Source organism: Arachis hypogaea, chromosome 16, assembly GCF_003086295.3.
Source record: "Arachis hypogaea cultivar Tifrunner chromosome 16, arahy.Tifrunner.gnm2.J5K5, whole genome shotgun sequence".
Classification (NCBI taxonomy): domain Eukaryota; kingdom Viridiplantae; phylum Streptophyta; class Magnoliopsida; order Fabales; family Fabaceae; genus Arachis; species Arachis hypogaea.
The window spans coordinates 11,230,183-11,250,792 of NC_092051.1; the positions used below are offsets into that span (position 1 = coordinate 11,230,183).

General features: G+C 34.0%; 2 protein-coding genes, 1 long non-coding RNA gene and 1 other non-coding gene across 15 annotated transcripts; 3 read left to right on the forward strand and 1 right to left on the reverse strand.

Annotated features, from left to right (window-relative positions):
- The first annotated feature begins 1,208 nt into the window (after positions 1-1,208).
- On the forward strand, positions 1,209-4,983 carry LOC112758179 (uncharacterized). 12 transcript variants are annotated; one of them, XR_011873877.1, is made up of 14 exons: positions 1,209-1,396; positions 1,492-1,522; positions 1,603-1,691; positions 1,800-1,839; positions 1,935-1,984; positions 2,063-2,185; positions 2,327-2,492; positions 3,070-3,341; positions 3,401-3,562; positions 3,626-3,759; positions 3,854-4,003; positions 4,147-4,238; positions 4,433-4,539; positions 4,763-4,983. XR_011873877.1 is itself a non-coding variant. In XM_025806778.3 (14 exons), exons 1-14 carry the CDS (start codon positions 1,373-1,375, stop codon positions 4,821-4,823), a joined length of 1,449 nt encoding a protein of 482 aa, XP_025662563.1. In that variant the 5' UTR covers positions 1,209-1,372; the 3' UTR covers positions 4,824-4,983. The 12 variants fall into 12 exon arrangements, 6 of the variants coding, with proteins under 6 accessions (XP_025662563.1, XP_025662564.1, XP_072075933.1 ...); XR_003179521.3 differs by having other exon boundaries at positions 3,854-3,956; XR_011873878.1 differs by having other exon boundaries at positions 3,859-4,003.
- LOC112758180 (MATH domain and coiled-coil domain-containing protein At3g58360) lies at positions 4,847-7,099 on the reverse strand. The gene is made up of 6 exons (XM_025806785.3): positions 6,955-7,099; positions 6,478-6,592; positions 6,159-6,328; positions 5,799-6,078; positions 5,373-5,536; positions 4,847-5,284 (listed from the first exon to the last, which is right to left on the reverse strand). Exons 1-6 carry the CDS (start codon positions 7,016-7,018, stop codon positions 5,115-5,117), a joined length of 963 nt encoding a protein of 320 aa, XP_025662570.1. The 5' UTR covers positions 7,019-7,099; the 3' UTR covers positions 4,847-5,114.
- Positions 5,218-6,563, forward strand: LOC114925549 (uncharacterized). The gene is made up of 3 exons (XR_003814890.2): positions 5,218-5,356; positions 6,197-6,307; positions 6,437-6,563. It is a non-coding gene; the product is annotated as an uncharacterized lncRNA (long non-coding RNA).
- Positions 7,100-7,820: 721 nt separating the features above from the next.
- On the forward strand, positions 7,821-7,892 carry TRNAD-GUC (transfer RNA aspartic acid (anticodon GUC)). Its single transcript has one exon. It is a non-coding gene; the product is annotated as a tRNA-Asp (tRNA).
- The last annotated feature ends 12,718 nt before the right edge of the window (positions 7,893-20,610 follow it).

Genomic DNA, 20,610 nt, shown 5'->3' on the forward strand with positions numbered 1-20,610 from the left:
TGTAAAAAATATATATATCTTTGTATTAAAAAATATGTATTAAAAGAAAATATTTTGATTTAGATTTATATTAAATAAATATTTTTTAATACAAACATATTTTTTAAAATAGTATATCTTTTGATTATATTAAATACAAAAATATCAAATGATTTTAACCTTAAATTTCTTATAAAATAATCTCTAATAATTTTATTCATTTATTTATTTATTATTATTATTATTATTATTATTAATATTATTAAGTGACTATATATATATATATATATATATATATATATATATATATATATATATATATATAAGAATTTAATAAATAAATTTATTATTATTTTTATCTAAAAAATACAAAAAATCATGGTATGATATTATTATGTAATTAATAATAATAATAATAATAATAATAATAATAATAATAATAATAATAATAATAATAATAATAAAATTATTAGAGATTATTTTATAAGAAATTCAAGATTAAAATCATTTGATATTTTTGTATTTAATATAATCAAAAGATGTACTATTTTAAAAAAAATGTTTGTATTAAAAAAAATATGTATTTAATATAAATCCAAATTAAAATATTTTCTTTTAATACATATTTTTTAATACAAACATATATATTTTTTTTACATAGGACATCTTTTGATTATATTAAATACCAAAATATCAAATCATTTTAACCTTGAATTTCTTGTAAAATAATATCTAATAATTTTATTATTATTATTATTATTATTATTGAGTGACTATATATATATATATATATATATATATATATATATATATATATATATATATTGAATAAATTTATCATTATTTTTGTCCAAAAAATATAAAAAATATAGTACAATATTATTGTGCAATTAATAATAATAATTATTTTATTTTATTTTATTTTTGGACGGAGGACTATTATGTCTAATAGAGAGAAACGTTAGGGATTGATTTGTACATTAGTTTTTCTTGGGGACTAAAATGTCCGTTTTTAAAATTTTTGGGGACTGATCTGGGTAGTTACTCTACCGAAAAATGATCTGGGACTGATTTATCTGCCGGAGTAAAACCTTGGGGATTGATATGTGTATTAATTTTTCTTAGGGACTAAAATGTCCGATTCTAAAATTCTCGAGGACTGATTTGGGTAATTACTCTAATATTTAATTTAAACAAATATACAGGGAACCGATATTAGTGACGAAATCAGTGAAGAAAATAGAAATAGGATTTTTGCCAAAATATGCTAGCAGACATGTGGTATTGCCATTGAAACCTCCATCTTCCTTAATTGACTTACTGGGTCTGAAAGACTGAAACTGAAACTGAAACAAACACCATCTTCGGAAAGCTGTTTCAGCTCGCAGCTCAAATGTGGCGCCAAAATATACTCCGTGTAATTTCTCTCTCAAACATTCCTTGCATTTTTTTTTTCCAATTCACTTAACAAGGTTCAGCTTAATGCTTAGAACAAATTCATTCATTTTACAGCACAATCACGACTCAGATCAAAGCATTTCCGGTAACTAGTAGCTTCTGCAATTTATTATTATTATTATTAGAGTACAATTGCGAATCACTTTCTTCTTCCTTAATTCGCAGATGACGACGTAGATGAGCCAGACGGCGCTTGTCCAAACGACGTCATTTCGGTAAAAACCTTAAAAGCCTCTGCCGCTGCCTCCAGCAAGGTTCACTCGTTAATCCCCACATTCTCGCTTATTCACTCTCAATCTCTCATGTCTATTTCGAAATATACAAACTATTTACTATTTATTTGTTTATTTTTATGATGATAGGAAGAACTGCCTCTTCCAGTGCGGTTGGATTTTCTAAAAGGTGCCTCGGTTATCTTAATTGTTGATATTGCATTATGTTTGACTATTAATAAATAGTATTTGTGTGTGAGTTTTAATTATTATTAGTTGTCACAGGAATCTCGAATCAAATTTTGGCTGGGACAAGCAGCAGTTTGTCAATTAAGGCATGTCTTGATAAATTTTTGGAGATTCCATTACTTTTTCGATTATTTGTTATGTGAAACTAATATTGTTGTGATCAGGAACCAACAGATACACCTCCCGAAGATGAGGTTGAAATGCCTGAATTCAATGAGGGTGACAGCAGTAGCATATTGGGGGAGGTAGCTGCCAATTCAAGTGACGAAGAAGTAATTCAGGATGAGGTACTTGTTGAAGTTAGTACAGAAGAACATTTTGTTTGTGATCTTATAGCCATTTGTTTTGTTAATTTCTCCAGCTCTGTACTTTTGTTGTTAGTTATCCTCTACTAGTAATCAATATCATCTTTTATTTTTACTATAAAGGGTAACACTGTCCTGTCGATTAGAGAGCTTCGCAAGTATGGTCCTCAATTCGTCAGACACAAACAAGTTCGAGTTTCTAATGAAAGATCTGAAGCAGTGTTACCTCTCAAAGAAAGTTCTTCATGCTCAGCATTACATGCTTCCACCTCCAGAGCAAACCGATGTGGTACCTATCCGAAGTAAATAGAAGTTTCTCCATTATAGTTAACGGCAATTTCTTAAGGAATCTGAAAATTGTTAGAGAAGTATTTTGTTGTGCTGATGTGCTTTTTAGATTTCTTTGGAATCTTGTGTCATCCCAGTGCTAATTGCAGCTGTTGCAGCCAAAATAATTCAGTATTTATTTACAGGGTTCATGCTATATGGTTGCATACGATGATTAGTAAAATAATTTCCACACAGAAATGGAGTAAAGTCTCTTATTGAAGTTGAATGTTGGATCTATTCTTCTAGTAGTAATTGATGAAGCAATTATGTTGATCGTGTACAGTTGCAAACATTTAGATGAAGAAATAATTGATCAAAATGTGAAGTGTTACTAATATGGGCTGTGGTCTACTGCTTTTCCAAACAATAATTTTGCTACATATAAGTTTTTTGGGTGATTTTTTGTCCTCCCTTTGCTGTTGGGAAAATTCCTAATATTATTAGAAAAATTCCATAAAGTACCATTTTTCCAGTGCATAAACGTTTACTTCAAGCTTTGAAAGTTAAGTATTTTGTCAAATTGATAACCACTGCAGGTGTTTGGAGGAAAGCTAAGTCAAGAATTTCAATGTCATCATTGTCACACAAATGTGAGAATTCTGGTCCTTCAATGTCTGATAGATTGCCTGAAAAGAAAGCTGATGGACCTTGGGCTTCTGCAACCTTGGACAGTAATCATACTGAAGATAATGATGGTGTGGAATTAAGTTCAGATACTGAGCCGGCTGAAACAGAAGCCATTGCACCAGGACCTAATCTACCCTCAATGGCTGACCTATTTGAAAATCTCCAAGACAAAACACATCTAGTGAGTGTCAATTTTGAAAATCGTTCCCTTGTTATTTTGGCCTATCTAATTTCTGTAAGGCCTTTCCTGTCTCTACGTTTCAGTATTTTCCACATGGTCAAACCAGAGGAAAAATAGGGCACACTGTTCAGAAGAGGGGTAGATCCGACCTGCCAGATATGATTGCTGACAGTGAAGACTCCCCTGATCTCGTGGATAGTGGATCATCAAGTGACAATGAGGTGCGCATTTGCTAAGTTGTATATTTTAGTATCTTGTCATAACTAGCTCTACATCTTTTACAGGAGAGCGATCAACATATGAGGATTACTTTCTGTGGAAAGAAAACGCAGACCATGGCAGATCGATTTCAGGAAGCTTTAGGGACTTCGTCTATTATTGCCGAAGGGACTCATGTTGGTGTACATAATTCATTGAGGTATGAAGTAGTAGTTTCTTTTTACTTCCATGCAATTAAGAAAAGTGAATTTGAACTAATTATGAATATAATGCTTTGTTATGTTGCTGAATAGCACAGAGCTGGAATATTTGGCAAGCTGCAGCAGGTCATGCAGACAGAGAAAGAAAGAGATTTGGACTTTTGGAAAAAGCTACAATCTGGAGCTAGACCAGATAGTAAAACTTTTGCTTTTACTCTGTCTGCCTTTTTCATTCTTGTCTAAGTACACATCACAAAAACTTCTGTCATATTGAAACCATTGTTACTTAGTCTCTCTCCCCCTTGTTGGGGAGGGCCAGTACATAGACACAAAGAGATAAATGCGAAGGTTATATACTCTTTTTAAAAAAAAAAAAACATTTGCAGGTGAACTTGGCTGCTTTGATGTGAAAATCATTTCAAGATACTTGGATGGAAAGCTGACTGTTTGTCATTGTTCATTTGGCAAGTTCAGAGAGGTAAAATTGTTAAAAACATAACTTAAATGAGTTCACCTTTTTTCGCTTGTCATTGTTTTATTATGCTTATTTTTGCTAATGATGTCTGTTTTTCCTACTCTGAATTTGAGAAGATTGATTTTCCTGAAGTGGGACACATGCTACGTGTAAGGTATACTGAGTTATTGATTCAAGGTGTTTTGATGCATTTGCAGCATTTTCTATCAACAAATAACAGAGAAAGCACCATCATCTTTAGTCCAAGGGTTTGTGACAATGTTGACCTTGAAGTTGGGAACTTGATCCGTATTCATCCGCCATGGTAAGAATGTGTGTGTGTGTGTATATATATATATATATATATATATATATATATATATATAAAGTTACTTACGGTTGCTCAACTGAGCCGAGTATAGTTGTCAGTTGTGTTAATGGGTAAATCCTGAATATTTTATTATATGCACTTTTCTGGGACTTCAACTTGATATGAAGTGCAAATGTTCTTGCTTTCCTTATCTCTTTTGGTTTTCATTCTTGGACAGGAAGGAGATTCAGGTGGGAAATGACCGTATGATATTGTGCACATATTTCTCCCAAATTTAACCCATGTTCAGTTTCTTTGACGTGATAATGGAATGCATTTGATGTGAATTGCATTATAGTTGGGGTACATAAACACTGTCCAATATCTTGTATGTTATATCTAGCTGTGTGAAATATTCATTAACAATAGCAAATTTTCCAATTGCTAATTTGGAAGGAATCTTGCCGTGTCTTGTTCTATTAGTGTTCCTACACATGCTACACATTCTTCCTTTCATTCATTTATTTGAGACAAATCAATGAATATCAACTATTACATTACTAAGTGCACGATATGCTGCACACTTCATGTCATATTATAATACCAGTTAGAGGATTGATTAAGCCAAGAACTCTGAATTCAGCTTCAAGAATGCAGCTATCGCCCACCAAGAATCCACTACTTGGGTCTTTAAATTTAGCCAATGCTACAAGCTGTCTGGAGCCCCACGCTGCACTCGAGTGGGAGAACTTACAACAAGCTGTCATACAAATAATTAAGCTCAAGTTCAGAAGATAAAAATGTCTCAAATGCTCATGTATGAGCTTGTAAGGTAAACATGGCATCACCTTTTGCTTCAGCATGGTGCCCACCAATTTGGTCTTTTGCACGCACAGTGTAATCCATAAGCAATTTAGCATTGGGTGGGAGAGTTGATGTGTCTAGTGCTAAAAACATTGAAATGCTATTGCCCTTACCCTCAAGTGTTCCATTCGGGTATACACGAATCTTCCTTGAGAGTAAAAACCAGGCTAGTCATAGAACAAAATTTATAGTCTTAGAATACTGATACATATACACCAAACTAACTCATATCATCACTATTTGATTGGATATGTTGGCATGGTCCATCTTTAGGTGAAGACCACATCACATTCAATCATAATGAGATGTGAGTTGGTTTGGTGTATATGAAAAATGAGTATCTAAATATTTCTCATAATCTTTTATATGCTTTAATGAAATGGTTAGGACTTGAAAGTATTTTCATGTACCATTTATAGTCTCCGGCGAGAAACGGCGGGGACTCGTACTTGTCTAGATTTGCCAAGGAATAGTTTTTGAACTTCCAACTATGGGAAAGAGTAGCAGGTTCTTTTATCATTGATAAACAATCCCCTTTGTTTGTGGTCTTGACAACGAAAACCTCAGCTCCAAAAACACATGTATCTTCAATCAAGTATCCGTTTGAAGAATCGTAAAATGTGTGAAGGTCAATAAATTTTGCAATACCCCATTCTGTTTTCAGGACATGGAAACGCCTAGTGCTTGCATCTGTATGCAGTTAATTTCATTAAGCAATTATTAATTTATTATACACTTCATTTTTCTCAATAATAAAACTAACTTTGTACCTTGTGTTGTGACATATGCGTCCTCGTGGAAATTATAGAGAGAAAAGTTGACAATGGCGTTAACCTCCCAATCAAGAGGTAACGAACTTGGATCCGTAAGCGCCAAGTAAATGGAAACATGGCCTTCCCCTGCTCTCCTTTTGTTCCCGGTGGGGTATATTGAGAGACTCCTATAACCACATCCATTAACATTAAATTGAATACATACAACTTTGTATAAAGCATGAATATTTTAGTGTTTGTGAGCTAATTCAGAGGTTTACTAAATATTAATTTAGGTGCATCAACTTGTGTACGAGCAAAATTAAGGCATTTGTACCATTTACAGTCCCCAGCTTCAAATTCTTCTGAGGTTACTTTTTCTATTGAGGCCTTCGCAAGCAATGAGAAGGATTTGATCTCGAACGCATATTGACTTGGTGGAGATTTTCTTCCTAAAAAGATGTCACCAAACAGTTCAATGCAGACAGAGAAATGTTTTTATTATAATAATTATTATTATTGCTATTTTAGTATAATAATAGCTACTATTTTTATTAGCCATGTTTGAATAATGCCTACCCATATTATACTAAAATTAATTATCATGCATTTGTATATAAATACATGTATAATTTAATTTTAATGTGTATTTTATATTAATGACTGATTTTAGTAGTTGATTTTAGTTATACCTAGCAAGGTTGGCATTTATTAATTCCCATCCTTCTATTTCAAAGAAACTACAAACGATAAAAGAAAAAGAAATAGCACAAGCTATCATATACGAAGGGAATGAGATAAAAGAAAACAATACCTCTCATGTGTCTGATCGATAACACTGGATTATCAGGTGGCATGTCCATGAGTAACGAGGACATTTTTTTTTTCGTTGGATAATTAAGGACTAAATAGCAAGGATGTTTTTTATTTGGCTTTTAAGGTTCTTCTCAAATATTCTAATCGGCTCAATACAATTTATTCACATTTCTACTAGAAGGAAAGGATTGTGTGAGAATATGTACTTGGCAATGCCAAAGATGAGGCTTCAAGGCATGGTTTCATTTAGAAAAAAGGTTCTTTAATTTGTTCGATACTTCAATATGGAGTCAATTTGATTTTATCATTATTTTTAACCAAAAAAGTTAATTTATTTTGACTAAGCTGTGGAAAAGGTTTACACAGAGTCACAGACGCACAAAAAAATAAATTTATTTTGACTCAGCTGCCAAAAAAGTTTACACAAACATGGACGCACGTACACACGCAAGTGTATATATATAAGGTGAGTCACAACACAAGTATTTTTAACTATATGTAGTGTAAAATTAATACTACGTTAAGATAAAACTCACTTATGCATATTAAGTATTTATCAAGGTGGCTATTTGTTTTTATGTAAAAATAATAATTAAGATGTTAATATGTATTATGTTAAACAGTTTAGTCAAGAATAAGCATAGAAAATTAGTTTCTAATTAGTCAACCTTTTTTTTTTTGTTATTGTAAATTTCCTTTTTAACTTTTATTTTTTGGAAAATTTAGTATGTATAACTAGAATTTAGATTTTATAATTCAAAATATAGGATTTAAAATTAAAAAAAGTTGGCTGAAAATGTTGTAGGCTTCATGTGACCCGTAATAATGCGTTAATTTTAGTAATATGAGAAATACAAACATCAAGTCGTTGTAGTATAGTGGTGAGTATTTCCGCCTGTCACGCGGACGACCCGGGTTCGATCCCCGGCAACGGCGCTTTTCTTTTCATTTTAATCTACGCTTCTTTTTCGTTTGGTCGTGAGCCCATTACTTCAAAACAATAAGCTTTCTTTTCTTTCGGGCTCCAGCCCGTCTCAATGTCAAAAAATGTTAATATGTCAGTCTGAAACAAAATAAAACAAGCCCAAAAAAAAAAATAAAAATAAACATAAAATAAGACAAAAAAAAAAAAACTTCTCTGCGTTAAAAATAAAACTAACACTGATTACTATTAGCAAGCTTATTTCTTAAACAAAAGTTTACTTATAATTTTTTATTTAATATACAAATATTTAAAAATTATATATATTTGTTCAATTAATTTAAAATTACATTTGAACATCTAATTAAGCTCTTTGTTCTAAAATTTTTAATATATTTTATTTACAAAAATCTTTCTCTTTATACAATAAATCAATTTTTTCTGAACATTAATTAATATTTCAACATCAAATTGAAATAATTTTTTAGCTTTTAGAAAAAAATATAATTATTTTTTAAACAACAAATAAAAAATATTGTTTTTCAAATTTGTTTTCTATGGTATTACATTAAGTAAATTTTTTATTAATTTAAATAAATATGTGAGTGTGAGTGTGAGGGTAGTGGTTTGCACGGGCGGAGCTTGAAACAAAATTTTAGGGGGGCCAAATAAAAAATAATTGTCAAGATGCTTTTGATATAGACCCCATTAGAAATAAGTTTGTCTAACCTCATCTTTTTTATTTGGGTGATATTGCCAAATTTGAAGCCGTTTTCCAAGATCTCGTTCCAAATAATTAAGGTCAAACTCATCGGATGCAACTCTTTAAACTTTTGAAGGTTATATCTCGCTTTTTTCGTGATTCATTAAAGTAGAAGAACTATCTACAGGTGTTGATATTGTAAAAGTTATATGTTCTCCTTCTTAAATATTAGCCTTCCTCTTAAAAAATACATCAATTCTTTGATTTTTCACGATTATTTTATATAAAAATTTGAATATATATCCTATAAAATATGTAGAAAAGAATTTAGAAGCACAAATATTAAAGTTTATAATATTTATTAATTTTTTTATTAATTTATACAAATACAATAATATCAATACTTATTGAATATTCTAATTTTTTATCATATAAAAAATAAATTAAATAAACAATAAAATATAAAATAATATTAAATTACATAAATAAAAAATACCTAATTTTTATATTTGAACTCGAAGGTAGAGGGAGTGTTGCTTATTAAATAGAGAGTTGTGAAATACAAATACACTCGATTTAGTCCAAATCCAACATGTTTTAAATGTTTAAAACTAAAAACTATTGTGCAATAAAAGTAAGAGATGAAGATTAAATTTTGGTATTTTAAGTCATAGTAAAGTATTTGAGCCAATTGAACTATTTTTTATTTTTTGAAGAAGTATTACTAATTTTTTTAACAAAAGTTTGGGGGCCATGGCCCCCTTGTCTCAACTAAGCTCCGCCACTGGTGGTTTGTGCATGTAGCATTGGTAAAGGATAGTAGTGCATGCATGCAGCATGCATTAGTAGCTAATACGTACCGCAGTAGTGAAGGACAATCTTTAAAATTTTTTGTTTTTGTTTTTTTTTTCAAGCAATATGTTCTAGAAGAAGTTGAACCATATTAAATTTAAAGTAATCTTTTTTAATGACTTTTTCAAATAAAAATAAATATACAACTAGTATAAAAATAAAAAAGAATATTTAATTATTTGGACAATGTATTAGTATTCAGTTTTGACAAATATCACTTACTGATCTTTAGTCATATTAAAATATATATTGTAAGTGTAAAAAATATATATATTGATATTATTTAAATAAAAGATATTAAAAGATCATCAAATTTTATTATTTTTTATTATCAATTAACTATTAATATTTAAAGTATAGGTTAAAATATATTATTCGACTATTAAACAAAAGAAATTTAGCTAATGGCTAAAAATAATAAATTCTGATGATTCTCTATTATTTTTTTAATAATTATTTTTATATTTTTAAAATAACTATCAATTATACATATGTGTGTATCCATAAAATAAAAAAACAAATGCTACGATATTTCGGTTTAATTAACAAGTATGGGTTATTATATAATAATAATAATAATAATAATAATAATAATAATAATAATAATAATAACCGATGGCGACTATGGGATCTTTGCTGATGGAAGTAGCTTCTGTCTCTGCTGCAGTTTCAGGATCTCTATTACTAGCTGTTGTGGAATGACCGATGGCGACTATGGGCCTGGTGGTATGGGCAACGAGGAGGGTGCCGGAGCTGTGGTTAGCGTGACTGGTGGCGACTAGGGGACTGGTGGCGATGAGGGGGTGAAAGTGCTGGGGTTGGTGATTCGACTGCTGGTGAGGGTGCGAGGGTTGTCGGATATCACTGGTAAGGATCGACTGCGGGCGAGTGGTGGTGGAATGGAGGCGGTGATGGGGTGGAAGTGGCTTCGGCGGTGGGGTGGGACTGGGTGGTGGGGATGATTCAACCTGTAAAGTCTGGGGGTGGCAGGGGCGGTGGGGATGGCGGTGATGGGGTGGAAGTGGCTTCGGCGGTGGGGTGGGGCTGGGTGGTGGGGATGATTCAGCCTGTAAAGTGGTGGGGGTGGCTGGGGCGGTGGGGTGGGGGATGGGTGGTGGGATGATTCATCCTGTAAAGTGGTGGGGGTGGCAGGGGCGGTGGAGGTGGCGGTGATGGGGTGGAAGTGGCTTCGGCAGTGATGATGACGTCGGCGGCGGAAATGACGGTAGCGGTTCTTCAATAGCGGCCTCTCTGGGCTTTCTTATAATTTGGATATGTTATTTAGGAATCAATCTATTAGGTATAGGATTACACAGTTATGGTTCATTTATATCTAATTGAATTGAATTTAATTAAGGAAAAAACCTCTGGCAAATACAAATAAAGAAAGCATAACTATATATACATCATAAGAGATAAGGCGGCGGCGGTACTGGAGGCTGCGGTCGTGGTGGCAGTGGCGGCGGTGCTGGAGGCTGCGGTGCTGGCGGCAGTAGTGGAAGCGGCGGTGAAGATGGGGCTGGGTGGTGGGGATGATTCAACCTGTAAAAAAAATAAAGTAAAAAAAAAGCATTGGATCAGTTAAAGATCCAATTTTAAAATAAAGAGGAAATCAATTATTATAGATTATGGGCCTTTCTGGATTTTTTTTTATCTTTTTTGTTAAATTTAAAAGTATTAAGAGACTCTGACCCCAAAAAAAGGAGTATTTCTATTATTCTTCTAATAAAATTAAATTTTGTCTTAAAATTTACAAAAAATAATTTCTGTCAAAATAAAATATTTTAAATATTTTAAAATATACTCATCACTCTCTTCAAATTATATTTTGCACTATAATCAATACTAAAAATATTTTTTTTAATAAAAAGTTATAAATTTCTAAATAATATTAATACTTTCTAAACTTCTAAATTTTTAAAGTAATAACTTACTTTTTTTTATCAGCCATGAAGAGAGGAGTGGAATCAAATTGTGTGGAGAAAAATAATGAAAAATAAAGAGAGGAGAGTTCCTTTTATAAGGTAAACTATGAGAAACAATGAAAAATATAGAGAGAAAAGTTCCTTTTATAAGGTAATTTTACAATGAGACAATGCATTGAGGAAGAGTAATTGGTCTGTTGCTGGAGGGGTGATACGGTGAGGAGTGTCCTTTGTGAATATGTGAGTGTGAGTGTGAGGATAGTGGTTTGTGCATGCAGCATTGGTAAAGGATAGTCCTTTGTGAATATGTGAGTGTGAGTGTGAGGGTAGTGGTTTGTGCATGCAGCATTGGTAAAGGATAGTCCTTTATGAATATGTGAGTGTGAGTGTGAGGGTAGTGATTTGTGCATGCAGCTGATACGTACCGGTGAAGAACAATCCTTAAAACTTTTGCTTTTTTTTTTTCCAAGCAATATATTAAATTTCTCTCTCTTACTTCGCCTTCATGTTGCTACTTTTTAGTGATGGGTTTGTTAGTAATTGTTACAATTCTGGAATACGATTTAAAATATATGAAAGATTGTCTTCTTGAGTTAAGCTTCATAACAAATGAATATGGCTTTCAAATAACTTTTGTTAAGATAATATAACAACAAATTAAGAGACATCTAAAAATGAAGGAGCAGAGAAGAAACAAAAAGTAAAAAACTATAAAGATCACTCCTCAGTTCTCACAAATTTACGATAAGTAAAGAAATTATTTTTTATTTTAAATTTTAAATTTTACATTCTTCAAAAAAATAAAGATTAATAAATAATTTTATAATAAAAAATTAGTTATATTGACTAATTAAAAATTAATTAGTTATATTGACTAATTAAAAATTATTTTTACATATTTATTTCATAAATTAAATTATTATATATATAAAAATATATATTTTACCCTGCCTTACAAACATAATTTTTAGAAGCAAAAAAATAAATAAAGGAGAAAAATACATAGAAAAAATTTTTTTTTTTTGTAACTAAAATACATAGAGGAATTATAGGGGAAAAAAAAAGCTTGGTGCTATTAGTAACCACGTTTTCTGTTTTTGGTCATTGTCTGGGCCAGATAACCTAGTCCAAACAGAGATACATCTGCAAACATTGGTGAGCAATTCACTCCTTCAAAACTGAACCACCAATCTACGCAGCTCTTAGTTAGGGTTTCTAACTCGGTATCATTAGCCACCATGACTGTCGCAATGGTTGCTGTGATACCCAGCTTTCTGCCCGCTGCATCCTCTTCATCGTAATGTTTGCTTGCATATGTTGATGGCAACCGGTTTCTCCTGTCTGCCTTTCCATAATATCAGTTCGCATCTTCTTGACTTTTCTTTTTTTCTTTTTGGTCTGGGCCGAATCTTCTTGACTTTTCTATTAGTAGCCACTTGGAAACTAGTATACGAGCTTGATGGGCCATTCTATTTTGGGTCCAATGGCCATTCCTTTTGGGCCTGAATGAGCCACTGTGATTAACTATGGAGAACACAAACCCAGCTCACTCCGAGACAAAAAAAAAACACAGCTCACTCCGTCCTTGGAAAGTGGAAACACGACGTATTTCAGCGAAAGATCACCGTTGCGTTCGATTGTTGCAATGTCAGTGAGGGATCATGGGGTTTCAAAGTTCGCTGCCATTTTCTGGGCTAATAAGGTGAACCTCTTTTTCATCCTAATCACAATTCGTAGTTGCCCCCGCCCTCTCAATTATGAAATTAGGGTTATGTTAATGCTTATTATCGATTTGGAAACATTGCCTTTATATTTCATAATTACATTAGCGTTGTTTTTGTGACGAATAATTTTTTTTTGTTTGATTTTGCTACTCTGTAATGTAGGAAAATTCCTCCGGCTGAAAAGTTAACAGAATTGGAAATTTTGACGTTGTTTCGTAGAATTTTAAATGTTTAACTTTAACCATTCATATTTTACCAATTGTGAGAATATATAGCAATGTAATCCTTACTTGACTCTTTTATTAAAAGGTTATTGATTAAATTTTATATTTCAAAATTTTTTGGGAAAAAATGCATTTTTTTAGTAGAATATAGAGCTGTTTTGTAATTTGTTATGGGGAAAAAGAGGATCCTCTATGCTGAATTTGTCTCTAAAGTATAACTGTCTTTTAATGGTATTCTGAACCCACTAAATGATTTAAGGGTGTATATTAGAGGAGCCTGATCTTTTTGGTAAGTGGGGGTAATTTATTATTATGTCTTATGCAGACTTGTTTGAATGTGTTACAGACAGCATGAACAAGAGGTGGAAACTGTGATTAAAGTATTGCAGCTAGGGGTGGCAAACAGGCCTACACCCGCTGGGCCGGTCCGCGTAACCCGCCAAAAAAGGCGGGTTGGGCTAGAAAATTGGGACCGCCAAATAGCAAAAGCCCGCCTAACCCGCACCGCTTAAACTGCGGACTTTGGCAGGGCGGGGCGGGCTTCCTCGCCGGGCTTAGTATTTTTTTAGCAAGGGGTATTTTTACAATTTTTTTTGCCAAAATCCAACTTCCCTAACCCAACTTACAAGAGAATGAAGATGAAAATTGAGTGTTTTGGATTATATTTATTTTATTTTAGAGACAATATTTATAATTATGTTTTGGATTATGTTTATTTTAGTTTGGGAACAATATTTATAATTATGTTTTGGATGGAAACTTGGTTTATAATTATGTTGATTAGATATTTAAAATTACAAAGACTTTAATGTTTGTGAATATAAAAATTATAATTTATTTATACTTTTAGAAATTATAATAGTTAAAAGTAAAAAACAGAAGAGTTTTTTTATCCCTTTATATATATTATTTAATAGTTAAAAGTAAAAAAAAGAGAGGATATTTGGCGGGCTTAGCCCGCCGGCCCGCCAGCCCGCCGTTAGGCGGGGCGGGCTGGGATTCTAGGACCGCCTCATTAGGCGGGGCGAGGCGGGCCAGCCCGCCAAAGGGCGGACTTCTGACGGGGCGGGCTTCCCCGCTTGCCACCCCTAATTGCAGTCTAGACCCTTGGGAATCATAGAGCATAAGTTTTCTGCTGAGGAGATTCGTAAGGCTAATGATACTGTCTCTAAGACTGTGGCCAATTGGCGAACCAATGCGAATTTGCATCCCAAAAATCAACTTTTGAAAGACTATATTCAGAAGTGAAACAACTTCAAAGTGCAGGCATATTTTGGCTCTTACATGTGAGGACAGTTTTATTTTAGATCCTCTAAATATTTTTTGAGTTTTACAAATTCCTTTCTTTACTTATTTATGATGTTGTATTAAACATGTGAACTTTGGTACACATAGCATTAGTTATTGAATTATGTTCACTATTTCACTATAATAAAGATCTTTAGTGAATGAGAGTGAGGTTAGTCGTTCTTCTTTTGTTATTTAAGTTCATTTATTAGTTTATTCTTGGAGGTATATGATGTTAAAATTAGGTTACATTTGCCTTATTTGACTAAAGAATGACAAGAAATAAAGTTCTGCTTAGTCGTTTAGGTAGTGATAGCACCAATGAAAAATGATTTAATACACTATTAAAAGCGCCTAAGAGGCATAACTTTTGCGAAAAAAACTAATTAAATATAAAGAAAAAGGTGTGGAAAAAAACTGCTCTCATTCATAAACAAAATACAATTTAAGAAAGGATAAGGGTAGTTAGATATGAAGTTACATAACTATATGTAACAACACTAAATCCAATCCAAATGGATGAAATTAACCTTCTTTTAAGTGTACTAAATGTGTAATCACCGTAGCCACAGTTGTCATGAAAATTATAGTCAAATAAAAACTATAAAAAATACTTATATCCTCTAACAAATAAGTCATAATTGTTCCACTACCAATGACTAAGAAGACCATAACAATGACTAAATAAATTTTTGCTTTTTAGACTAATTTATTCTCAACTACCCATCTATTTGGTATGCATGGTGCAAATATTATAATAATGTATGGTTCTAACTTTTTAAAAAAGATGTGGTATGAAGCTTTGAAGAATATTATATGCCAAAGGGTAACAAAGAGACACAAAAATAGTTCATATTTTACTCCCTATAGAAATAGGAGTAATATCACTATAACCTACAGTACTTAATGTGACTAAAGTAAAATAAAGAGTATCTACAATTTTTTTTTAGATTTAACTTTAAACTTTTCCTTCAAGTAAAGTATAATCCCACCCAAAAAAATATATAAAAAAAGATAGAATGAAGCAAATATATAAAATAAAATATTAGCATATCCCTGAAATTCAAAAAAAAAAAATTAGTAATTAAATCATAAACTTTTATAATAAACAAATTAAAAATATGTAAACAATAATGTATTAAAGAGTTATATCTAAAAAAATATTTTAATTATATATTTATTAATTTTTTATTTCAAATAATTACAAAATTTAAATTGATTTCTTTAATTATTCTAAATAATTTTTTAATATATTTTTTTAATTTTGAATAAAGAAGTACAATTAAAAACATCTTTTTTAAATATAAAAAAATTTAATTTAATAATTCATACTTAATAAATATTTTTGGATTCTTATTTTTAAGATTTTTAAACAATACATGACCAAATAATTAACTTAAAATATAAAATAGCAATAATATCAAATAAAATAAATAATTAAAAATAAAAAAATTAAAAATCATACACATCTGCAGAAAATTAACACACACCTGCAAAAAATGTAACGACATACACATCTGCAGACAAGGTAACCACCAAGATGGTGAATTTCCACCATGAGCTTCCATCTCTGCTGCAGGATTTACACCATTAGCTTCTTCCTCTGCTTTCAGGATCTTTATTGCGATATGACCTCTGGCGACTATGGGACTGGTGTTGTGGGTAACGAGGGGGTTGCCGGAGCTGGGGTTGGTGTGACTGGTGGCGACTAAGGGACTGGTGGCGACGAGGGGTGTGAAAGTGCTGGGGTTGGTGGTTCGACTGCGAGCGATGAGAGGGGTGAGGGTGCGGGAGTTGGCAGATATCACTGGTAAGGATCGACTGCGGACGAGTGGTGGTGGAATGGAGGCGGTGGGGTTGGCGGTGATGGCTGTGGAAGTGGCTTCGGCGGTGGGGGTGGGGCTGGGTGGTGGGGATGATTTACCCTATAAAGTGGTGTGGGTGGCAGGGGCGGTGGGTGGGGCTAGGTGGTAGGGATGATTCAGCCTGTAAAGTGGTGGGGGTGGCGAGTGGTAAGGATCGACTGCGGACGAGGAGGGGGGTGAGGGTGTGGGGGTTGGCAGATATCACTGGTAAGGATCGACTGGGGATGAGTGGTGGTGGAATGGAGGCGATGGGGTTGGGTGGTGGGAATGATTTAGCTTGTAAAGTGGTGGGGGTGGCAGTGGCGGTGGGGTGGGGGCTGGGTGGTGGAGATGATTCAGCCTGTAAAGTGGTGGGGGTGGCAGGGGAGGTGGGGGTGGCGGTGATGGGGGTGGAAGTGGCTTCGGCGGTGGTGACGACTTCGGCGGCGGAAATGACGGCACCAGCGAAAATGACGACGGCGGAGGGCTGGCGGCAATGGCGTCGGCGGCGGGGCTGGGGTGGACGTGGCTTTGACGGTGGTGATGGCATCGTCGGCGACAATAATGACGGTAGCAGCAATAATGACGGCGGCGGCGGTACTGGTAGCGGTGGCAGTGTCGGGGATGCGCATCGGGGATGGCGGTGCTGGAGGCTGCGGTGCTGGCGGCGGTAGTGGAAGCGGTGGTGGAGGTGAGGCTGGGTGGTGGGGATGATTTAGCCTGTAAAAAAAATAAAGTGAAAAAAAAATATTGGATCAGTTAAATGTCCAATTCTAAAATAAAGAGAAAATCAATTATTGTAGATTATGGGCCTTTTTGGATTTTTATCTTTTTTGTTAAATTTAAAAGTATTAAGAGAATCTGACAAAAAGTATTTCCATTATTCTTCTAATAAAATTAAATTTTGTCTTAAAATTTACAAAAAAATAATTTCTGTCAAAATAAAATATTATAAATTTTTAAAATATACTAATTACTCTTTTCAAATTATATTTTACACTATAAGCAATACTAAAAATATTTTTTTAATAAAAAGTTATAAATTTCTAAACAATATTAATACTTTCTAAATTTCTAAATTTTTAAAGTAATAAGTTACTTTTTTTATCAGCCATGAAGAGAGGAGTGGAATCAAAGAGAGGTATTGTAAGAATTAAAAGAAAGAAGAGAAAAATAAACTATGAGAAACAATGAAAAATGAAGAGAGAAGAGTTCCTTTTATAAGGTAAACTACGAGAAACAATGAAAAATGAAGAGAGGAGAGTTCCTTTTATAAGGTAATTTTACAATGCATTGAGGAAGAGTATTGGTCCGTTTCTGGAGGGGTGATACGCTGAGGAGTGTCCTTGGTGAATATGTGAGTGTGAGTGTAGTATTTGTGCATGCAGCATTGTGTGAGTGTCCCTTGTGCAGCATGCATCGTTGGTAGCTAATATAGCTAATACGTACCGGTGAAGGACAATCTTTAAAATTTTTGCTTTTTTTTCCAAGCAATATATTAAATATAAAGTAATCTTTCTTAATGACTTTTTCAAATAAAAATAAATACACAACTAATATAAAAATAAAAAAGAATATTTGATTATTTGGATAATGTATTAGTATTCAATTTTGACAAATATCATTTACTGATCTTTAATCATATTAAAAAATATATTGTAAGAGTGTGAGGGTAGTGGTTTGTGCATGCAGCATTGGTAAAGGATAATCCTTTGTGAATATGTGGGTGTGAGTGTGAGGGTAGTGGTTTGTGCATGCAGAATTGGTAAAGGATAGTCCTTTGTAAATATGTGAGTGTGAGTGTGAGGGTAGTGGTTTGTGCATACAGCATTGGTAAATGATAGTCCTTTGTGAATATGTGAGTGTGAGTGTGAGGTTAGTGGTTTGTACATGTGAATATGTGAGTGTAAGTGTGAGGGTAGTGATTTGTGCAGGCAGCATTGGTAAAGGATAGTCCTTTGTGAATATGTGAGTGTGAGTGTGAGGGTAGTGGTTTGTGCATGCAGCATTGGTAAAGGATAGTCCTTTGTGAATATGTGAGTGTGAGTGTGAGGTTAGTAGTTTGTGCAAGGGAATATGTGAGTGTGAGTGTGAGGGTAGTGGTTTGTGCATGCAGCATTAGTAAATGATAGTCCTTTGTGAATATGTGAGTGTGACTGTGAGGGTAGTGGTTTGTGCATATGAATATGTGAGTGTGAGTGTGAGGGTAGTGGTTTGTGCATGCAGCATTGGTAAAGGATAGTCCTTTATGAATATGTGAGTGTGAGAGTGAGGGTAGTAGTTTGTGCATATGAATATGTGAGTGTGAGTGTGAGGTTAGTGGCTTGTGCATGTAAATATGTGAGTGTGAGTGTGAGGGTAGTGGTTTATGCATGCAGCATTGGTAAAAAATAGTCCTTTGTGAATATGTGAGTGTAAGTGTGAGGGTAGTAGTTTGTGCATGCAGCATTGGTAAAGGATAGTCCTTTGTGAATATGTGAGTGTGAGAGTGAGGGTAGTATTTTGTGCATGCAGTATTGATAAAGGATAGTCCTTTGTGAATATGTGAGTGTGAGTGTGAGGTTAATGGTTTGTACATGTGAATATGTGAGTGTGAGTGTGAGGGTAGTGGATTGTGTATGCAGCATTGGTAAAGGATAGTCCTTTGTAAAAATGTGAGTGTGAGTGTGAGGGTAGTGGTTTGTGCACGCAGCATTGGTAAAGGATAGTCCTTTGTAAATATGTGAGTGTGAGTGTGAGGTTAGTAGTTTGTACATGTGAATATGTCAGCGTGAGTGTGAGGGTAGTGGTTTGTGCATGCAGTATTGGTAAAGGATAGTCCTTTGTGAATATGTCAGTGTGAGTGTGAGGGTAGTGGTTTGTGCATGCAGCATTGGTAAATGATAGTCCTTTGTGAATATGTGAGTGTGAGTGTGAGGTTAGTGGTTTGTGCAAGTGAATATGTAAGTGTGAGTGTGAGGGTAGTGGTTTGTGCATGCAGCATTGGTAAAGGATAGTCCTTTGTGAATATGTGAGTGTGACTGTGAGGGTAGTGGTTTGTGCATATGAATATGTGAGTGTGAGTGTGAGGGTTGTGGTTTGTGCATGCAGCATTGGTAAAGGATAATTCTTTGTGAATATGTGAGTGTGAGAGTGAGGGTACTAGTTTGTGCATATGAATATGGGAGTGTGAGTGTGAGGTTAGTGGTTTGTGCATGTGAATATGTGAGTGTGAGTGTGAGTGTGAGGGTAGTGGTTTGTGCATGCAGCATTGGTAAAGAATAGTCCTTTGTGAATATGTGAGTGTAAGTGTGAGGGTAGTAGTTTGTACATGCAGCATTAGTAAAGGATAGTCCTTTGTGAATATGTGAGTGTGAGAGTGAGGGTAGTGTTTTGTGCATGCAGCATTGGTAAGTGATAGTCCTTTGTGAATATGTGAGTGTGAGTGTGAGGGTAGTGGTTTGTGCATGCAGCATTGGTAAAGGATAGTCCTTTGTGAATATGTGAGTGTGAGTGTGAGGTTAGTGGTTTGTGAATGTGAATATGTGAGTGTGAGTATGAGGGTAGTGGTTTGTGCATGCAGCATTGGTAAAGGATAGTCCTTTGTGAATATGTGAGCGTGAGAGTGAGGGTAGTAGTTTGTGCATATGAATATGTGAGTGTGAGTGTGAGATTAGTGGTTTGTGCATGTGAATATGTGAGTATGAGTGTGAGGGTAGTAGTTTGTGCATGCAGCATTGGTAAAGAATAGACCTTTGTGAATATGTGAGTGTAAGTGTGAGGGTAGTAGTTTGTGCATGCAGCATTGGTAAAGGATAGTCCTTTGTGAATATGTGAGTGTGAGAGTGAGGGTAGTATTTTGTGAATACAGCATTGGTAAAGGATAGTCCTTTGTGAATATGTGAGTGTGAGTGTGAGGATAGTGGTTTGTGCATGCAGCATTGGTAAAGGATAGTCCTTTGTGAATATGTGAGTGTGAGTGTAAGGGTAGTGGTTTGTGCATACAGCATTGGAAAATGATAGTCCATTATGAATATGTGAGTGTGAGTGTGAGGTTAGTGGTTTGTGCATGTGAATATGTGAGTGTGAGGGTGGGGGTGGTGGTTTGTACATGCAGCATTGGTAAAGGATAGTCCTTTGTGAATATGTGAGTATGAGAGTAAGGGTAGTATTTTGTGCATGCAGCATTGGTAA